The sequence below is a fragment of the Nanorana parkeri genome, unplaced genomic scaffold, assembly GCF_000935625.1.
Source record: "Nanorana parkeri isolate BGI_ZX_2015 unplaced genomic scaffold, ASM93562v1 scaffold776, whole genome shotgun sequence".
NCBI classification, from domain to species: Eukaryota; Metazoa; Chordata; class Amphibia; order Anura; family Dicroglossidae; genus Nanorana; species Nanorana parkeri.
The window spans coordinates 410,865-432,853 of NW_017307044.1; the positions used below are offsets into that span (position 1 = coordinate 410,865).

The 21,989-nt window shown below is 40.1% G+C and overlaps 1 protein-coding gene across 1 annotated transcript in view; it reads left to right on the forward strand.

Moving 5' to 3' along the window:
• TRPC3 (transient receptor potential cation channel subfamily C member 3) overlaps positions 1-21,989 on the forward strand; it is a 138,110-nt gene that overhangs the window by 107,302 nt on the left and 8,819 nt on the right. Inside the window, exons 7-8 of the mRNA XM_018564738.1 lie at positions 1,841-2,105; positions 6,885-7,080. Of these exons, the coding sequence (XP_018420240.1) occupies positions 1,841-2,105; positions 6,885-7,080 (461 nt within the window). The remainder of the gene's footprint in view (positions 1-1,840; positions 2,106-6,884; positions 7,081-21,989) is intronic.

Genomic DNA, 21,989 nt, shown 5'->3' on the forward strand with positions numbered 1-21,989 from the left:
TGCAAGGGTTAATTTTTCAAATTCTTCTTTCAGTTCTTCTTTAAAGTGGTATTTGTATGCATCACGTATTTCGTGTTAAGGGTGCTCCCAAAGTCACCACCAAATCTAAAGTATGTAGAGCACCTCTGCCTGCTCCTACACGATAATATTGCTCTGTGTTTTATTTTGTGGAGACCAGATACTGCTTTCCATTTCAGATGTGTTTTACATTCTATTTTTGGTTGATAGTAGAATTAAACTTTAACAAAATAATACTTGTGTTGTAAAATAGGATTGCATTTTTTTTTTAAATAATTGTCCCCTTAGTCTGCACTTTTTTTTCTTTCTGGGCATCCTATAATCTCCCTATAGATGTCTGTGCTCTCTCCTGCGGCAGCTGAACATAACAGTTTTATTGTGGTGACTACAGCAAAATGTGGCAGTTTAATGTGCATTGGGACAGCTGCTTGTAGTCCAGCTCAGAAGTGCAGAAGAAAGGGTGACAACGCTGCAGCTGAAAAGAGTAAGCGTTGTCACCCTTGAAATGGAATTGTCTGTGATAACAACTTGCTGGTATAATTTAATTGAAAGCAGCACATATTAAAAAAATAAACTTGTACAACTTGAACATGTACAACAAAATTTTCAGTTTTAGTGTTTGGTTTGAGTTAGAGGGCTGTCATTATCATTGCTGGCCTCTCCTTTCTGAAATGCAAGATGCCTGGCTGTTATGCATATTCTATGGCTTCAGTACATCCTGAACTACAGACCTGTATCTGACTCAAAGTTACCAGTGGATCAGTATAAATGCCTGGCAACCAACAAATTTGGAAGAAGTCAGCAATGGCAGCCTAGGCATTGCTCTTTACAGATTTCCTTTAAATATCCTGTCCCTGGTGCATGGCTAACCTCGGGCATCCTTACCCTGTCTCTCTTTCCCTTCATTACCTAACCCACATTTCCCTCTCTACCTCTTCTATTCTACCTCTCTCTATTTCTTACTCAGTTTTCCTTTAAGACATTTTGGTTTGTTCTAGGCACTGTGGATCCTAATTGTATAATGGCTTTAGATACCCCACCTGGAAAAATCAAACTATCCCTGCTACCCTGGAAATGGATTATTCCTATTATCACTTGACTGATGTGTCATGACCTATTTACATCCCTGTAAATATCATATGTTCTTTACATATGTGTTTCTTCATATGCACTTGATATTACCTTTGCTGTTGGTGTTTGTACAGTTTCCAATTGTGCCTATCTATGCTCTATTTTTTAAATATATATTTATTATTCGTAAAATGAATAAAGAATACGGACACAGAAATATATTTTCCGTAACATCTGCTACCTCAAACAGTTGTGCTTTGGTTTGAGAACCTCAGAAACAGCTGACGCAGAAAAACTTAAAATAAGAAGTAGAGGGCAGAAGAAAACTGTAGATTCATAATGTGACATATTTATGAACTAGTGATGGGTATGTCAGAATGGTTAAGATAGGAACATGCTGGTCTTTGGAAATGTTCCACATTTCCTTAACTGATTTTTTATTGCCTTTTATCTGCTATTGGAAAGGTAAAAACAGCAAAATGTATTTATTGCAATGTTTACTAAAATATAAAAAAGATAAATAAAGGCAATATACAGTATTAATGTGTTGTATATGATGTTTAATATTAACAGGCATATCATAAGATTCCAGTATTCAAGAAATCCAACACTTGCCGATCTAGTATATTTTCAGAACGTAAACTAGAAGACTAATTTGATGTAGCTCCTGGTTTATTTCCAAAGAAATTAATCGACTTGGTCCTCTATATAATGTATTAAAGTTATTTACCATGTATTTGCTTTCTTTCAGCCAGAGATAAATGGCTGCCGTCTGATCCACAGATCATATCTGAAGGTCTATATGCTATAGCGGTTGTGTTGAGCTTCTCCCGCATAGCATACATCCTGCCAGCCAATGAAAGCTTTGGGCCACTGCAGATATCACTCGGCAGGACGGTGAAGGACATATTTAAATTTATGGTCCTTTTTATCATGGTGTTTCTTGCCTTCATGATTGGGATGTTTATCCTGTATTCCTATTACCTGGGAGCAAAAGTGAATTCTGCCTTCACAACGTAAGTAACTAATTCCCATGTGTTTTAAAAATATGATATTTTTCTATTGATATGTTATATTCAAATAGAGACATTTGCTGATTGTCAAATTAAAGGGAACTATAGCCTAACTTTTTTTTGGCTATAGTTCTCTTTTGGGTCAGAGGAGTACATTTACTAATGTACCCCTGTGACCAAAAGCCAGCATCTAGTGGGCCCCACTGCCCGCTATACGCTGACAGCACAGGGCCGCCCTGCAGCAAGGAAATGTCCCACTCCACTGCCGGATTGTCAGTTGTCTCTGCCTCTCTGGAGTCAGAGCCAGCTGTACCTGCCTCCTCCCCTGTCTGTTCCTCCAATAAGTGCTGTGCAGTGTCACATGTCGGCTCAAACTGTTGGAAACCGTACATTTTACTCTCCCAATAGTTCTCCTTTAAAGTAGATGTAAACCCTAACTGAATGGCATTTAGTTTGCTAAAGCAGTGCACATCATAAGCAACTGCCGTTTAGTTTTCCCATACAATATTTGTTTTCATATTTTTTCATCCTATGTTGCATCTCATTTGCGTTGCTGATAATTTGCTGTCTCTTTGAAGCCACTTCCTGTCTATATGCATGCAGTCCAGCAATCGCTTTTTGGCATCTCCCAGGGAGTGTTTTCTGATAGTGACATGAGTTTACTGTGCTGCTGCATAATGTGTGTCGAAATAGTCACTTGTTGCCTCCATTGGGAAAGCGTGTTAGGGTGACAAAATAGGAGCACAATTGGGAGGGACAGAGTGTTGTCACACTATAACTGGAAACATGTGAACAAGGACCTTTATTGCAGAATCACCCATTACCATTTTAATGAAAGTGGCAGATTTAAAGGTTTTCAAAATTACATTTAAAATGACAACAAGTTTATATAACATGATAGTAATTGGGTTTACATATACTTTAATAAAAGGCCAACCTTTTCTCATTGTATTGACAAAGCAATTTTTATATTTCAGAAATGAGCTATTGATTTGGCAATAACTTTGTCATTATTTATGATATTGTGGTAATATAAGGGTTTATTTGGAAACAATTAACAATATTTTCCTTTGGTGGTATTACCGTCAAAAATATGTCATTTTCTATTTTGAAGGCAAGTTAAAAAAATATAAAACGCAGGGGTTTTTTTGCAAGTGTTATTGTAGATGCAAAGTATATTTATGTTAGAATTTGTTTCCTTCATCACAAAGTAACATGATTTGTATGGTGCAAATTATAGTAAACTTATTCACAAATGAAAACATAAAAACATTTGCTTCTAAATGGTACCAAAATAATTGCTAAGGAGAGGAATGTGTGAGTTAAAATTAGGGCCATTTATACTTAAAGTGACACCAAACTCAGGAGTTAAAAACATTCAAGTACCTTAACTATTAACAAAAATGTCTCTTATTTGTGTAGATCATCAAATCACTTCTGAATTGGTGGGGGCACTGTCCTTCCTTCTGGAAGGTGGCTACTTTTGTTCCCCATGGTCTCTGTGTATGTTGTAAAGTAGTCACCGCTCCAAGCTCACTCCCATGATGGACTACAATCTCAATACAAATTAGTTAACTAAACGTGAGATTGTAGTCCATCCCAGGAGCGAGCTTGGAGCGGTGACTACTTTACAACACACACATAGGGACTAGGGATGCACCGATACCGTTTTCTCTGTATCAAGTTGGAGTACCAATACTTTGCTTTCAGTACTGGCCGATACCGAGTACCGAGTACCGATACCGATGCTTCCGCTGGCATGGAGGAGGCTTTCATGGGCTATCAGGAAGCCGGGCGGTGGGTAATGACATGCCGCCCGACTTCCTGATTGCCCAGGAAGCCGGCTCCATGTTGTTTGCCCGGCTTGATTGTGATTGGCTGGGAAACCGACTTCCCAACCAATCAGCATCGAGCCGACTTCCCGGCCAATCAGGAAGCCAGGCAGCGAGTAGTGAGCTGCCTCCCGACTTCCTGATTGGGCGGAAAGCCGACTCCATGCTGATTGGCTGGAAAGACGGCTTCCCAGCCAAGCAGCAAAGAGCCGGCTCTTCGGCCTGCTCGATGCTGATTGGCCGGGAAGCCAGATTCCCGGCCAGTCAGCATGGAGCCAGCCAAACAGCCAATCAGGAAGCTGGAAGGCGGATCATTTCTCGCTGCCCAGCTTTCTGATCACACGGAAAACTGCCTCCATGTTGACCTACGGCACTGCCGGTCAGAGGCAATCTTCCTCTGACAGGAAGTTCCGGTATCAGGGAAGGTATCTGAGCATTTGTGCGAGTACGAGTACTCACCCAAGTACTCGGTATCAGCAGCGATACTAGTATCGGTATCGGTGCATCCATAACAGGGACCATGGGGAACAAAAGTAGCCATCCTCCAGAAGGAAGGACAGTGTCAGCACCAATTCAGAGATGATTTGAGGATCTACAGCTGAGTGATGCACAAATAAGATACATGTTTGTTAATAGGGTATTTAAAAGGCATTTTAAGATGTAACTCCAGAGTTTAGTGTTACTTTAAGTATAGGTAATTAAGGCTTGAATAGGAAGTACGATAATTTATTTTAAATAACTGCATTTTTAAAAAACAAATGGTTACATTTTATATATTAATGCTTGTTGTAACACACTGTTAAACCAATCATTTAACAGTGTCACTGGCTTCTACACTTGGGGTCCTCAGCTGCCAAACTCACACTTAAATAAATGTATAGGTGGGTGGCATTGTAGGACATAATATGCACAGTCTGTGGTTTTTAACTGTCCTTGAACTGCAAATGGTTAAAATAAATGTGATGATTTTTTAATGAACACGTAACTGAATTAAATGCTGATCTTTTATACTGGCATGTACCCCATCTTTAAATGAGAACAGAAATTGAATTATCCCAACAATGAGTCATTAAATCAAAGTAAAATGTCTTGCGCTTTGGCTTTTGTGGAAATGGAAGTAAATGGCACAGAGGCAAAGATAAATGATCCAGATCCATTATTGTGCTCCTATGTTACAGTTTCTACTATTTCCATACATAGACTGAAGTTATCAGTTGTTATCACCATAACAACTACTATGTCTATTGAACATATAGGAAAAAAGTAAGCATATCCAAACTGAATTACGGAGTATGGGTATGAGTCAGTATAAATGTAATTATTCTCTGTTACAGGGACAAACACAATACTTATGTTCCTAATGCCGTTACATAATTGTTTGAAAGGTGTTCACTTGGGCAACACTAACAAACCTTGCTTGAAAATTGTACTGACAGTACTTTGTTTGCTGACCTTGAAGTGAACCAGCCTTGGCCCTAAACATTTCTAAAACAAGAGTGCCAAAGTTCAGGCACCTTGAGCTGCCTTTAAGTACCTGTGTTTGTCTTAAAATCATTCCTGTGCCCCTGTGGAGCCCCTTTGGATCCCGGGCCCAGGCTGTATGTGAACAATAACAGACAATGGTATCACTCTGTAGAACTGTTCCAGCGGTTTTCTACCAGGAGCCGCCCAGCCTTTCTTCAGAAAGCATCCTTATTGAGTCCACTTCATTATATGCATGTGCACCATGGTCCCATTAATTTCTGTGGGGAGCTGTACTTATGGAAGTTTCCAGCAGTCCTGGTGAGTAAAACTCTTCTCATAGGAATGAAGGGGGCCATACTACATATTTGTGGAATGAAAAAGCCCCAACGAAGAAGCTCCCTGAAAAAAAGCAGTAAAGCTCCAAGCAGGGCTTCACACCAAAGACTAATTGAATAAGGCTAGAGATATGGGTTGCACTGATGGGGCGGGGCCATGACTTAAAGCACAACTTGTACCAAAGGTAAAGTTCTCCTCTAAACCCTCCTGAAACTAAGTTGCACCACCTTATAGTAAAATTTAAAATGCTAGATCTGCAGTGGGTGGTAGAGGCATTGGAATGTAACATTACCATGATAGGGTCTGCACCGGGCTTAATATCAAATTGGGCAGAAGTTGGGTCCCCATATACAGTCTGGGACTAGGATTGATTTGAAGACTAATACAGGTATTTGCAAGCAATAGAAACTGCCTGCACATAAGTGATGTTGTTGCCCTAGAAACATTTTAGATTGGATCAGGTTCATATTCATATATCTACACAACCTCCCTCATGTCTCCCCTTCATTTTTTATTTGAAGTATACAATATTACAGATAAATATTTATTTAATTTTTCCGGCCAGCAAGTAGAACTTTAGGCTCCTTTTCAAATATCTATCATGACCTTCAGATGGGATGTTCCACTTTGCTGAAAACACCTGTTGTTTACAGAGATGAACAGTTGAAGTTTAAATTACACACACAGCGGAATGATTTAGATGAGGTGTGTCCCCCCACCCTCTATTGGGCTCTGAATAAAGTTTTAATTAGACTTCACCTTCAAACGTCTGTGTCCAGGCTTCCTGGATACAATGGCATTAGCAATCCTTTATTTTGGCTGAAATTATGTATTTTCTATTGGCTAAAGTCAGTCAAGAAGAAAAATTAATTATGGGTACAGGAAGGACGAAAAAAGTGAAAGTGAAATGAGGTAAAGTTGATTTTTTTCACAGCTGCAACAGAGGGATTGTTAGAGTTTTGTGACCTGAGAGAGAGGAAGCAATAAAAAAGAGCTTACAACCTATGTGCAGGTACTATTAGATGGAATAGCAAGTGTCACTTCAAGTGGCATCTCCATATGTAGGGGATTTGAAAATGATACTGCAGTTTATTAACTATGTAACATCTTAACAAAACTGACTTCATTATCTTTCTATTTGTCTTTAAAGTGTTGAAGAAAGTTTTAAAACCCTGTTCTGGTCCATATTTGGCTTGTCTGAAGTAACATCTGTAGTTCTGAAGTATGACCATAAGTTTATTGAGAATATTGGTTATGTACTTTATGGAATCTACAACGTAACAATGGTGGTGGTTCTTCTCAATATGTTGATTGCCATGATTAACAGCTCCTACCAAGAAATAGAGGTAATAGAAGCTAAGACATCTTTGGTTTATGTATACCTGAAATCTACATTGTTAGATATAAAAGGTCAACCAATGAATAACCCTACAGGTTCACAAAAGACCTAACCCAGGCACTATTTAATAGACATGTAAGCTGCGGAAGAATTCGGCTCGGTTCGGATTTTTCATTATATCAGGATTCGGGTCCTAAATTCAATTTGGTTCAGGGTTTCGGCTTCGGACAAAATCCGAATTTTCGTTAGTTACGGATAAGTTTACGAACCATATACAGATATTAATACTGAAGCTGAAGCTTCTAGACCTGAATGGCATTCTGGAGTCTTAATTTCCAAGTAGCATTCGGGAGCTCCAGAAAGCAATATGGGTCAGGGAGCCATATACATACATAATATATAAGCTGAGGCTTCCAGACCCGAATGGCATTCGGGAGCTCCCAAATGCTATTCGGAAAGTCGGACTCCATTTGTTTTGGAACATCAGCTTTAGTATTATGTATATATAGTTAGTATTCTGTAGTACGAACGAATAATCGTTGCGGCAACATTGGGAGCCATATGTGCATAAAACTAAAGCTGAGGCTCCCAGAATTCGGATTCAGACTCATTCGGATGCATTAAACAGAAAAATACATATTATTGGCCAGAAAAGTCACATGTCCGATGTCAATTTAGTTTTTTAACGAAATTCGGACGCGATCGGAAATGGAAATTCGGATTCGGACACATTCAGATGCATTGGGATTCGAGAATTCGGATGTATCCGAATGTCCAAATTTCAGAAAATTTGTACGAATTTTGATTCGGAAACAAAACGAATCGCACATGTCTACTCTTTAATCACTGTGTGTTTTTTTGCCATTTATTTATGATCTAAAATGGTGTTTCAGGTCATCCTATGCATCAGCTGAATTTATGACATGCATATGCTGTTTTTATATATTTGTTTTAATGTTTTGTATATAAAAGCCAATTCAGGTAGAGATAATGTGATGCTACCGCACTCCTATATTTTGGTATGTGAACTGAATGTTTTGATCAAAAATGTTAGATAAAGAAATGCAGTTAAAGTGTATATAGTTAAAGTAAAAGAAAATCCTCACATTTCTGCGGTTGCAACCACCTCCATGATTAGGCCCCTCCTGGGGTGAAACGCATTACTGATAGAGGAACAGAGTGTGAAGGACAGTGTTGTTTGTGATACACTGCCCTGTGTGAAATAAAGCTTATTGAGGAGAAGTGAAAAGGATTGGGTGGTGGTGCAGTTTCTTTCACTTTTGATTCACATCTGTACCCCCATGTTTTGCTTTTTTTTTTTAAATGTTGCCGTTACAGAAAATATCTGTTGATCAAGCCAGATATCCAGTGAGCTCCTAATATGTGCTAGTGATCTGATAGTGCTGCCTCTGCTACACTGAAATCCCAAGCAGTGCTGTCAAAGGAACAAATTTGACACAGGAACGCTTTTTGTTGCCAAGCCCTGCATTGATTGCTCTGGAGATTGTTCTGCCACAGATTGAAAAGCTTTATATATTAATACTTCAGTTAACAACCATGACTGTCCCCATGTGCCCTATATATCAAAGTCTCATTTCAAAGGAGGAACAGCATAGCAAGCAATAAAACCTGCTTTCTCATCTATTGCAGGACACAGGAGTTAAAGAGGAACTTTACCCATATCTTCAAAATAACAACAAAGACTCTTTTAGAAATGTTTAGTAATGACAATCTACAGACACATACTTCTAGAAAATTGCAATTTTTTTGCATACCTTATTTCCTTTTCTACCACAGTCTTCTGACAGTGGCCATTTTAACTAAGGGCAGGTTACTAGATCTCCCTTTACTTCCTGGAACTCTGGCACATGTGACTAGGACATGTGCCTATGCACATCATGCTAGGGGAGGAAAATGCCTTTTCTCTGAGATCTCATGAGATTACAGATGAGATTTCCCAGTAATGCTCTGCTGATGTAACCTTCCCAGGATGCAATGCATGGGCACGATTACATTATTTGTGCCCAAGTGGACCAGGAAGTAGAAAAAAAGTAATTGTAAGTAAAATAAAAACATGTTTGTTTAGCTAATGAATGTACAATGATTTCATATCAGCATACAGAGCTGCATACTGATGTGATTTTTAGTCAAAGGGGGGTAAGGGTCCGCTTTAAGAAACAGTTGGGTTATACTGCTGCCTACAGGAGTTTTGGGACACTGGCAAACAGAAGCAATTGCTAACCTCTGTATAACCCCTCCTCTATCCAGCATTACCAGTATTCTAGGAGGTTGGACTGCCTTTCTTCAGCTCTGCTTAAGAAAGTCAAACTATTTTTTGCTATCCTTTTTTGTTTTGTGGATTTTTTTCTTAAATTACTTCAATCAAGTTTCTTCACTCTAGTTAGTACCCACTGCTCATACTGGTTCTGGGGGCATTTAATACGCATCCCCAGAAGAACCTAACAACTGTAATCAGGAACCAGAGACCTAATATTATCAAAGTCTTCCTCAGTTCTGTTAGGTAAGGCCAAGGCCTCCCCCATCTCCCCAGAGACCTCCACATCCACTCAGGACTTCTTAACTATTTGTGCTCAGCTACTGGAGCATTCTACCTGCAGAAGCTCTAAGCATGCCCCAGCACCATCCAATGCACACTCTGTCTCTGACCTTTCTGAGCCCTGTGACCCGTGACCCATGACCCATCTCGGAAAAGACTGTTTTGAGGTACCACAGTCTCCTGCCACTGACTTAGAGGGTTGTTTTAAACAATATTGGCGCAGTGCATATTATCCTGCATCTGGAGGATCAACCTGCTGTTCCAGGCTTTAGGTCTTTAATAATCCTATGGCTGCAAAGATCTTTCCACTACACCTGTTATTTGGCTCATTCCTCTATGCAGACTGGAAATTTCATGAAGGGTTCTGGACCTTACCTGAGAGTGTGTCAGAACTTTTCCCTTTTGAAAGGGAATTTTTAATATGCTGGTCTGTTCACACCAAAGATACATCAGTGACCTACCTTAACAGGATGACCACCAAGCTGGTTGAGAGTGCCACTGACAGTTATCTAGAGTAGCTGCTTAAATCCCAGTTTGAATTGATAGTATGGACCCAAAATGTGCCAGAATGGGTACATTCCTTTTTAAAGGAATACAGTACTCCATCTCTGGGGTAGGCTGGAGCAAATGTCTGGAGCCTTGTGTTTTAGTTGTGATTGCTTGCTGAAAGCATCTAAGCTTATGTCTGACATCTGAAAATTATGTCTGTATATATGCGAAGGGTACTCTGGCTATGTGGATGGAACACTGATTATATGTCATTGAAATCTCACCTTCGTCTTCATCTACTTCAAAAGCTCCCATTTAGCCCACAGCCTCAAAGTTTCCATCCCTGGTATGTAGGTGTTGAGGTCATCCCTTTAATCCACAGGCTAACCCTTCGTGTCTGGCATCTCTTCACACTGCCCCTCATTTCTGGTGCTACTGTACATACACACCTGGGACCCTTGTCTTCTCATAAGGTGAAACTTGGCTTCAGGAGTTGTACCTGACTTACACTCCCTTCTTTAGGAGAATTCTACATATTCTGATACTGTTGAACCCCGTATGGTATGTGGTCCCCCTCAACAGCAGTGAACTTTGTAGGCACCTACAGTTTTTTTTTACAGGCACTGGACCCTATGTTAGTCTTAGTGCCTTTTCCTGGCATCCCTATTGAGAAACAGATGACTTTACCTGAAGAGGATAATTTTTTTGGACTCTTGCAGTCAGAACCCTTATGAAGGGTTCTGACAGCACTGATGCCTAGTGTTGGTAACTATCAGTCACCAATGGGCAAGGCTGTTCAGTTCAAACCCTCGCTAAAGAAGTCTAATCCCCATGAGTCATTGGATCCTCCCTAACTGTCAAGAAAATTCCCTCTCCTTCCCATAAAGGGGCTTTTAGGGTTTTCATGGAATATCCTCTAAACATAGTTTCCCCTTCTCTTGTTGTCCATCATATCTGGGAGCCTGGACTCAGGGAGAGACATTTAGATGGTCTCTAAAAACCCTGGTGTCACCCATCAGCCTTTTAAGGTGTATGGGGTGGTCTTTTCCCCTTGCTTTGGGGGGGGGGGGCTTTTGGGTGTCTCCTTACTTGGGGCTTAAGTCTGGCTACACAGAACAGTCCCACATTTGTCAAGGGATCCCTCTGTGAGTCAGCTTACTGACCTGAACTCCATTGGACATCACTTAGGTGTTGTGGGCCATTAACCTCCAGGAAGGGTTGGGAGTTCTGCACAGACAAGTGGTCTGGTACCTATGCTTGATGACCATGTGAGTAATACTCTTGACTGCAGTGTCTACCTAAGAGACAATGCATTGCCGTCTGACTCTTCACAACTGGTAGTACCTAGACTGAAGAGTGAGATTTGCACACCTTGGTGCTCCTTTTCTTATGCATGCAAGAAAATAATCAGTGTCTGATGGTTCTGTGCTCCACTGGTTTGTCAGAAGGCAGAACCCTGTTTAGACCCTGCTGCAAGTACCTGCTTTTGGGGATAGAGAACATCTGAAGGCCTTTGTGGAACCAGATTATCTGGAGATAAGTCTTCCTTCCATGGCTGATCCACAGCCCCTTGTCCTTAATCAGGTGAATGTTCTTAACAGTTTGGCTAAGGTTCCTGCCCCTCAATCCATGGCTTCAGATTATTTTCTGGATCATGGCAGGTCAGAACATCCTTACAACCATGTTCTGGATCAAGGTTAGGCATGTCCTGCAGAGTTCCTCTGTCAGGCTCTAGAGCCACCTCTGGGTGTTAAAGTGGATGGGGTTTTTATTTATCCTTCTGGTGTTCACGGTCACCAGTCTGGAGTTGGAGTTGCAATATACTTTAATCCCTGCCTACCCTTGTAGGTGTGCCTTTTGTGCACCCTACCGCCTTTTCTTTGGGGGTTTTTTTGTCTCAGAAGTCATTTAGCTATTCTTATGGGATTTTACACTGAAAGGATTTTTATATTCCTTGGCTAGTTTTCTAGATAAGTTGGCCTGGCCAGACAACCTCATTCTCATCATGAACCTTTCTTCTTTGAATCCTAAGAGTTGATCATTGTCATATTCACTTCTTGAAGGTGACCACCTCATCTGGTTCATATTTGGACATTGGTTCTTCTGGTAGTCCTGAGTTGCAGATGGTTCCTAGTCCCTTATTGGATCTGTCAGTGGCTGTACCCAACTCTCAGTTTGGCTGCTATCTGTCCTAAACCTCCTTTAGGCACCACTATAACCCAACTATTTCTGAATTGCTGGGTCCCTTAATGGACTCCATTAAAAACAGATTTTATGGTGAGTAAAAAAATCTTATTCTTGCTTTCATTTTCCCATAATGCACTCAGAAAATGTGATTGGTTGGTATGCATAATGAAACAGTTTATCGTTCAAGTTCGATAAGACTATATACTGTAGGTGATCAGCACAAAAAGTATTCAAATGGAAGGCCTGTTGCTTGAATACCATAGGAGGCCTTTAAACATTGCTGATTGCAATATTAGTGATCGCTGAAATAAAATTAGCATTTATGAATAGAGTATATCAGGAATGTGTCATGGCATTCCAGCTTACATTATTTTTGTCAATTAACTGTTTTAAATGTTAATATGTGGCTCTGAATTTTAAGTACAGTTTGTCTCTTTTGTTGTAAGTAAAATGTTGACTGAATCACTCTCTGGGTATATAATTGTTTGTTTATTTTATTACAGACATATATATGTTGTAAAATAATCATGCTGCTATTAAATAATTTACAGTAAATCTCCAAACAAATATAAACAAGTGTAATTATTAAAATGAACCTGTGCTTTGCCAATTAACCCCTTCGTGACGGGAGACGTACACTGTACGTCCAGCCACAAAGGGACCAAATGAAAGTAGCATGTTTAATTGCCATACCCACGTGCTTATACTTTCCTCCTCCACCTGAAATACCCAGTACTGGGTATGCGGAACATGACTCTCTCCCTTTCATCCAATGATGCAATGTTAAATGACTGAACTAGTTACATAGTTATATAGTCAGGTTGAAAAAAAGACACTCGTTCAACGAGTTCAAACAATAGGAAAATAAATAAATACATTGAAAATGGTACTTTGGACAAATTGCCGAAAGTACCATCTTTCGCCTGAAATTGTGGTGCATCCATAGTTTCTCTCCTATAAGCTGTGCACTGCTCTGTGTCTCCTCTGGCGGGGAGGACAGAAACTGTCAGGAGGCTGAGCGGGGTGTGGAGGAGGGCGCTGTGAGCCACAATGTCAAAGGAGGCGGAGCTCTCTTTCCGCACTGCCCCGCTCAACCTTCTGTGACAGATGAAGATGGAGAGCGGTGTGCGGGAGGAGACAGCTGTGAGCTGTCACAGAGGCAGAGCGGGCGGTGTGGTGGAGGAGTCAGCTGTCAAATGAGACCAAGCTCTCCTTCCCGCACCGCCGGCTCAGCCCCCCTGAAGTCAGGATGGAGAGCGGTATACAGACACTCAGCGATCAGTAATGACTGACTGTAAATAACTGAGGACATTTGAGTATATTTACGGTGTCCCCAATTACGAACAGAAAGTACTCTACATCACTGTTCATTCATGATTGTGGGCATAGTAACTCATACTATATCCACAGTTTATGAATGAACAGTATAGAGGATTCCTGTTCATGCATGACAGGGGCCGCAGAAAAAGAGATTGAGGACTCCGTGTCCTCAATCTCTTTTTTTATTTTAAAATGGAAATATCAGGGGTTTGTTTAGACCCCTAATATTTCCCCAGAGCGAATGACAGTAAAGTTAAAAAAATAAAATATTTAATACAAAAATAAAATATAAAAAATTAAAGTTTAGCAATAATAAATTAAAATCAAATATTCAATTTTTTTTTTTAAAAGGTTAGAAAAAAAAATGTTTTCTCGGTTACGGCCTGACAATTTTTTCTTTTCGGTTTCGGTCAGAAAATTCCCTTTCGGTGCATATCTACCCACACCTGATCCAGAGGAAGGCAAAATAACCCTAATAAAGCATAATGCAATTTAAACAGTAACAATTCCTGCCTGGTCATCTAAGGAAATCAGATATTTCCTGGATTATGATCTGCAATGTTATTACTTTTAAGTTACCAGCAGCCAGTTATGTTCTGTGCATTTAAAATGCAAGAATTGTTAACAAATTTTTAATGACATTAAATGTGGGCTGTTTTTTCGTGGATTCGTGTGGCCAAATTGGATTGCAAATGTCAGTGTTATTATTAGTGGTTTGAATTTCTAAAAGGTTGTTGGGAGAAAGAGACTAAGTCATGCTTTAAATGGTGCTTCAGCCTTATATTTGCTTATGCTATTGCCTGAGTACCCTTAGCTTGTCTGCCAGCACCACCAGGTCCCCCCACCCTTCTATCTTCTATCCCTAGAAGAATTTTTAAGTGGCTTAAGCTGTTTTGACCCCATCATCTCATAAGGCAGGGCTGCCAAAAGCTTCCTAAACTATTCTGCAGAATTTTGCTCCATTTGCTGTTCTGTACTACACACATTTTGGAGTCTTATTTAGGGCTTAGGTTTATTTCGATTTCTATTGATTTCAGTGCGACTTTTGGTTCAGAAATACTGAATTTTAGATGATTGCAAAGTTTGGCTGGATCTCAACTGATGCAGTCCCAAGTGTTGTTTCATAACTATGGGAAGAGAGTCCTTAGGCGTGTGTAAGCTCTGACCAGACTGATGTGGAGCTTACACAGGGCTTTTTTATTGTCACTCCAGCAGGCATACGGGGCTGGGGTCATGAAAGGGAAAGTAAGTATAAATAGAGGGTGAACAATTAAGTGAACCTGTTTGCCATGAAGGGTTCACTTTAAAAATGTATATATTTTAACATTTTAATTATACAGCACATATACCTAACTGAAATCTGTTTCTAGATTGGGACTGGGAGATTATACACTTTGAGCAGTTAGAGGCAATTCTGCCAAATTTTTAGTTAGGTAGCACAGGAATCCATGGACATACAGTAGTGAATAGCAGCGGCATACTCCTGACTACACAGTGTGAAAGGCTAATGTGAATCACAGATGTGGCTGAACAGAACAACAAAGGATTTGAAATGTAAAACAGCTAACATGTATGTATTTTAAAAATATATTTAGGGTTTCACTGGAATTCTGTTTAGTGTTTGAACAACCTATAGAAGATTGTTAAAAAGAGGTATGTAATACATTTTCATAAAGATCAAGACAATCTTGCAAATAACTATAATATAGGAAACTGATTGTTCATTAAATAAGTCACGGAAAGCATCAAATATTTTGCTCTTTCAGTCTAACATGGTAAACCCCTTTGCTTAATTACTGAAGTTTAAAAGCTTCTCTACAGGAGGTTTACAAACAAACCTATTTCACAACTAATATTACATTGGCATTTCTAATTTAAATGTGAGAGTTACAATTTGAACCTATTATAGCCTTTAAAAATATACTACCAGAAACATAATGTTAAGTGCTCTTTCTTTGCCTAATTGCCATAAATAAAATGTTATTTTAGCCCCGATTATATTCAGATATTTGTTTAGCTTTAATTGTAACAAGTGAAATTTAAAAAACATGAAAGAAATACAGGATTGATGGAAACAGAAAGTTTTAATGTTCTCATATAATTACAGAAAACAGCTCTGAGTACACATATTCCATTATTTTTTATTCAATATAAAATGCATTTTCTAAAAATGCAGCACTATTTTTGCTCTATTGTTATAAAACAGGACAAATGTTTGAGTATTATTGTGTATATAAAAAGGAAAAACAAGTTTCATTCCAATGGTGCATGACAAATCAATTTATTTTAAAAGCTCTACGCTATCAAAATAATATGGAATGACAGATAAATAATAGAATGTTGTTTGGATGTTTCTGTATAGTACATAAGAGAAAAGTAACATTCTGTGATTTTTTCCCAAGAAACCACCCATGAATGTTACTGCTGATAAGTAAGTCTCTACCAGGACAAAATCTCACAAGAAAATATATACTGTATCTGTCTGTGTTTTTTATCCTGACTAAGCAAAAACTTTCATTTTTGCAAATCTGATTTACCAATACACATTCATGGGTTTAGTCAGTTAAAATGAAATGGCATCATTTGTACATATGGTAAGAGATGATGGCAGGTATGATAAGTTGTTGATAATTCAGCAACATAGTTAGGCATAGTTAGCCAAGGTGGCACTTGCTGGCCAATGCTTATGATCTAAGAGTTAAACTGCCCACCCACCGCTTGAATTTTGTCCGCCTCCTGCTGAATCAATAGAAATTAGAGCTATGGGCGGCCCTGTCAGCACCACCCATTTTGACAACAGTCAATTTTTCAAACAAGACATTTTTAAAAGAATATTGTTGGCTGAACTGTGCCCGCACTAAAATAGATGCAGGCACTATTCGGGTATGAGCAGCTGGGGAGAGATTCGCCTATTCTCTCCTATTTCTCTGAGGATTGCTGTCATATACTGGCCACCTGGACAAGTATCTCCCTTTCTGGATGACCCTACTTTCTCTCCGCAGAAATACCCACTATCATTGTTGGTGACTAACATTGCTAATAATATTAACACCCCGGCTTCCACTCAACTTCTCAACCTAACCTCTTCTTTTGATCTAACACATTGGTCACACACTCCGACTCACTCTGATGGTAACATACTTGATCTTGTGTTCTCTCACCTATTCACCCCTTTCCCCCCTCAGACCACAACCTTGTCAGTTTCACACTCACCCTGTCCCCAACACGGAATCCCCCTACATGGCACATTGTCACCCAGAGAAACCTCCACCACCTCAACCCTTCTCTTCTCTACTCAGCTACTGACTACCTCCATGACAAAATCTCACCTCTGTCCTGCCCTGACCTGGCTACTTCTGTCTTCAACAGTTCACTCTCATCCTCCCTAGACACCTTGGCTTCCCTCACTTAACGCATACTTAGACCACGACCATTACAACCATGGCAAACAGAAGAAACTAAACATCTAAAAAAAACTCTCTTTAATGACTGTGGCGGAAAACTAGGTTTCTGCAAGACTTCACACTGTATAAAGCTGCCCTCCTAAAATATCATTCCTCCCTCCGTGCTGCCAAACAAATGTATTTTGTTACTCTCACTAACACACTCTCATCCAGACCTCATCAACTCTTTTCTACTATTAAGTCTCTACTATGTCCCCCACCGCCACAACCCACTAACTCACTAACTGTCCAGGACATCGTCATTCATTTAAAAAACAAAATAGATACAATTCTGGATCAGATCGCCACTATCCAGTCACCTTCCCCTACTATTGTACCAAACGCACCCTCAGATTTGTTACTTTCCTCTTTTGGTCCCCCTTTCCTCTTTTGTTCCCCCTTTCCTCTTTTGTTCCCCCTTTAACTGGCATCTTTCCTTCCCCAATGCCCAAAAAACATTCACTGGACCCAACTGACTTCAAAAATCTCAGACCTATCTCCTTACTCCCATTCACCTCCAAACTACTAGAACACCTTATCTACAGCCGCCTCCTCACTAATAACAACCTTCCGAACACCTTACAGTCCGGCTTTCGCCCCATACACTCCACTGAAACCACCCTCCTAAAACTCACTAATGGCTTACTAACTGCTAAAAACAATGGCCACTATTCCCCACTCTTGCTATTAGACCTTTCTGCTGCTTTTGACACTGTTGACCACCTGCTCCTCCTCAAACTCCACTCGCTTGGCCTACAAGACTCTGCTCTCTCATGGTTCTCATCCTATCTAGTAAATCACACCTTTAGTGTCACCTACAAATCTAATTCCTTCCCTCCTCTTCCTCTTTCTGTAGGGGTCCCCCAAGGCTCTGTCCTTGGACCCCTTCTTTCTATCTACACCACCTCTCTGGGTCAGTTAATAACCTCACATGGCTTCCAATACCATCTCTATGCCGATGGCACTCAAATCTATCTTTCTACTCCACAACTCACCCCCTCAGTGTCCTTGCGTGTCACTAATCTACTAACTGACATATCAGTCTGGATGTCACAACACTTCTTAAAACTCAATCTTTCAAAAACGGAGCTCATGATATTTCCTCCTGCCCGTGCACCTACCCCCAACTTTTCCCTTGAGATTGCTAACACAACTATCCAGCGCTCCCCCATGCCAATGTGCTAGGTGTCATCCTGGACTCAGACCTCTCCTCTCTGCCCCACATCCAATCCCTATCCAAATACTGCTGCCTTCACCTTCGTAACATCTCCCAAATACACCCCTTCCTCACCAATGAAGCCACTACACTACTCATCCACTCCCTTGTTATCTCTCGTCTTGACTATTGCAACTCTCTCCTCTACCTCTTGGCCTACCTCTAAACAGACTATCCCCCTTCAGTCTATCATGAATGCAGCTGCTTGACTCATCCACCTAACCAACCAGTGTCTGCAACCCCCCTTTGTCAAGTTTAGGCGATATATAAAGACTCATCTCTTCAGGGAAGCCTGTCCCACCTCTAACTAACCACTGAACCATCACGTTCTCAAAAAGTCCATCACCACACAGCTACCTCCTCATTTACCACTTGCCCCTCCTTTTAGATTGTAATCTCTCACGGCAGGGCCCTCCTTACCATCTTGTCTTGAATTGCATTGTAACTGTCCTCCTTATATTGTAAAGTGCTGCACAAACTGTTGGTGCTATATAATATAAATCCTGTATAATAATAATAATAATAATAATATCTACACTGTTAAAGAGAATCTTCACCCTTATCTTAAAATTGACAACAAAGGCAGCTTTAGAAATGTTTAGGAATGGCAATCTACAAACAGATACTTGTAGATAATTGCAGGATTTTTATTCCTTGCATATCCTTTTTTTCTATTCCTCCCCATTCTTCTCATGGTGGACATTTTTACTAAGGGCAGATGAATCCATCTACTTTTACTTCCTGGATCTCTGGGTCTGCCTCCTGGAACATGCGACAGTGCACATCATCTCAGGGGGGAAAATGCCTTTCCCTCGAGATCTTGTGAGATTTTGCTGTTTACAGATGAGATTTTGTAGGAAGTCACTGGTCATGCAGCCTTCCCAGGATGCATCTTTGAGACCAGGGCTACATCACTTGTGCCTCCCTCAACCAGGAAGTGTGAAAACAGTAATTGTAAGTAAAAGCAAAATGTGTTTGTTTAACTTCTGAATGTAAGATGATTTCATTTCAGAATGCACAGCTTCATGCTGATGTGATTTTTAGTAAAAGGGGGTAAAGGTCCGCTTTAAGCATGGATGGGGGAATCGAATCATTTCTTTCGTTCAGCCCCGCATACACATAGCAGCGTATGGCCAGCTTAAGAGTACAATATTTAAAATGTTTACACTTTTCTCTTTAATATTGTGTATTGTATATGTATAGGACTGACATTTATTAAAATATTTGCATTCTTAGAGGAAACCTCTCCCCCGTATAGTCATCAATCAACTACAGAGCCTAAGATTACAGAGGTTCACATTAGATTCTTACTGCTGCATCTAAACCATCATCAGCATGCAGTAAGTGTAAACAGCCAGGAAATGAGGCTCACACTGCTTTCTTAATGAGAATTAATTCTGCATTGAATATACAGTGAAACACATGAATGTTTAAAGTTAAAGTTTAACAGTTAATTTGTTTTCTGTAATAAATCTTCTTCTTTTAGCCTGTGACCATGCTCATCAGTATAAATACTCTTGCCACTATAAATGTATCTACATCTAAAATACTTGTGCCATTATAAGCAGCATGTGTGTGTGAGCTCTGTCCTCGGAATGGCAATATGATTGTAAAGAATCAGGGCCATACCGAAGGAAGGTTGAAATGTTGTCTCAGGTGGAGCCTCAAAAGGTTGGCATGAGCCAAGATTCTAACCTGGCTTCCATTTAACATGTGACCCTGTAGATGCCAGGGAACCATTTATCTGATCATTATGTATCACTACACTATTTCCCCAATGTCCGTTAAGATTTGTAGTTAAATAAAGGGGGTGGGGATTAGGGACAGAAAAGGCAGCACCAGGAATGCTGTGGCAGAAGGCATTTTTAGGGATTGAAATGTTGATGGAGCTCTGGAGTTACTCTCAGGATTGAGAGGGATGGTTTTCAAAGTATAGAGAAAGGCAGCTCTCAGCATGCCACTAGGCCCAGGTGGGTCCATGGCAATATGAACAGTAATTAAAAGGAAAGCACAAGAGTGCCACACAGGTTCCCAGTGAGCCAAGTTTGTCATTATTATTATTATTAGCAAGCATCATAAAAAGTATTCAATGCATTTTGGGGCTCACTAATAAGTCTGCCTCATCAGCAAGTGAAATAAGCCTTCAATGCAAGCTTAATAATATTCCTCAACAGCTGACCAGAGTCCAGTTTGTCGATATTTGGTATCTTTTCTACTACTTTAAGCCCTGATAAAGAGGGACAAGTGATCCCCAAAAAGCATTGGCTATTTTTTATGACATCTGCTGATATAAATGAAGACCTATTAGACCAGGGGTGCCCATTAGGTACAGTAGATCGTGATCTTCCAGTAGCTCTCAAAGCTGATGCTGGTAGATCACGAAGGGTGTGAATGGTGGCCCCTTTATTCCATTTTGGTATATTTATTTAGCTGTGCACACATGATTACCTATTAGCCTGAGTCTGCTGAGTCAAGCTCCCTGACACCTTTCTGGTGGATACTGGTGGTTGAAGTGCTATGTATTACATCAAAGCATATTAGTTTACACAGCCTGTTGCACTGCACTGTTTTCCACATACAGCAAGGTGGGCCAGGAGAGAGAGTGTGGAGAGACAGACAGGAGAGAGAGCAAGGAGAGACAGCTAGAAAAGAGAGAGAGGAGATACAGCCAGGGAAGAGAGCAAGGAGAGACAGCCAAGAGAGCGAAGAGAGACAGCCAAGAGAGAAAACGAGGAATGACAGCCAGGAGAGAGAGAGTGAGGAAAGACAGACAGGAGAGAGAGGAGAGACAGCCAGGAGGATAAGTAAGGAGAGACAGCCAGAGAGAGAGTGAGGAGAGACAGCCAGGAGAGCGAGGAGAGACAGCCAGGAGAGAGAGAGCGAGGGAGGTGTTTTTTTTCGTTGGTAGATCTCATGTAGCTCATTTGAAAAGTAGATCTTAACACAAAAAATTGTAGGCACCCCTGTATTAGACTCACTGCTTGGCTCTCTTATCCCTTTGCTTTGCTTACTGTCCAGGGGATATTTTTAGGAAGTAATGCTCCTGGAATGGAGGCAGTGTAGGAAATACAAGATTGGGAATGTGGATACAGCAGTGCTCTGAGGAACCAAGAGGCAAGGTAAGTACTTTATACCTACCACCTCTGACAGAATGTCATTTGTAACAATATTCTCATCCTTCTGTGATGATCATTGGTTACATTCTGTAACCAATCACAGATAGAGATAACATGAGTCACATATGCTGAACATAAAAAGCTGCAAAATATAGCAGAGCTTCTTGAGCCTTCTCTAAAATAATTTCAAAACAATTCTGTAATAGCTAAAAAATTGTACCACTTATGGAGGCTACCGTGGTAGATTTATATATAAATAATGAATGCCAAAAAAAAGAAGTTCACATTTGCCCACAACCTATATTAGAAATTGCATTTCTCCGGGTGTGAAAGCAGCTGTCAAGGGAATGTGACTTGATGAGTTCTTGAGTGTAATCAATATTTTATAAATAATAAAATGTTAAGTCCCCATCAAATAAAAAACAGTCAGTTCCAGATTTGTTCTAAAGCATTGTCTCATTTATATTTTAAGGATTGTTCACTAAGTTGGGTCCTCTAACCCATAAGCCTTGTGGATATAGATTAGATGACATAACTGGCCAAGGCTATGAATTTTATCACATTTCAAGGACTGCAAAAAAAAAAAAA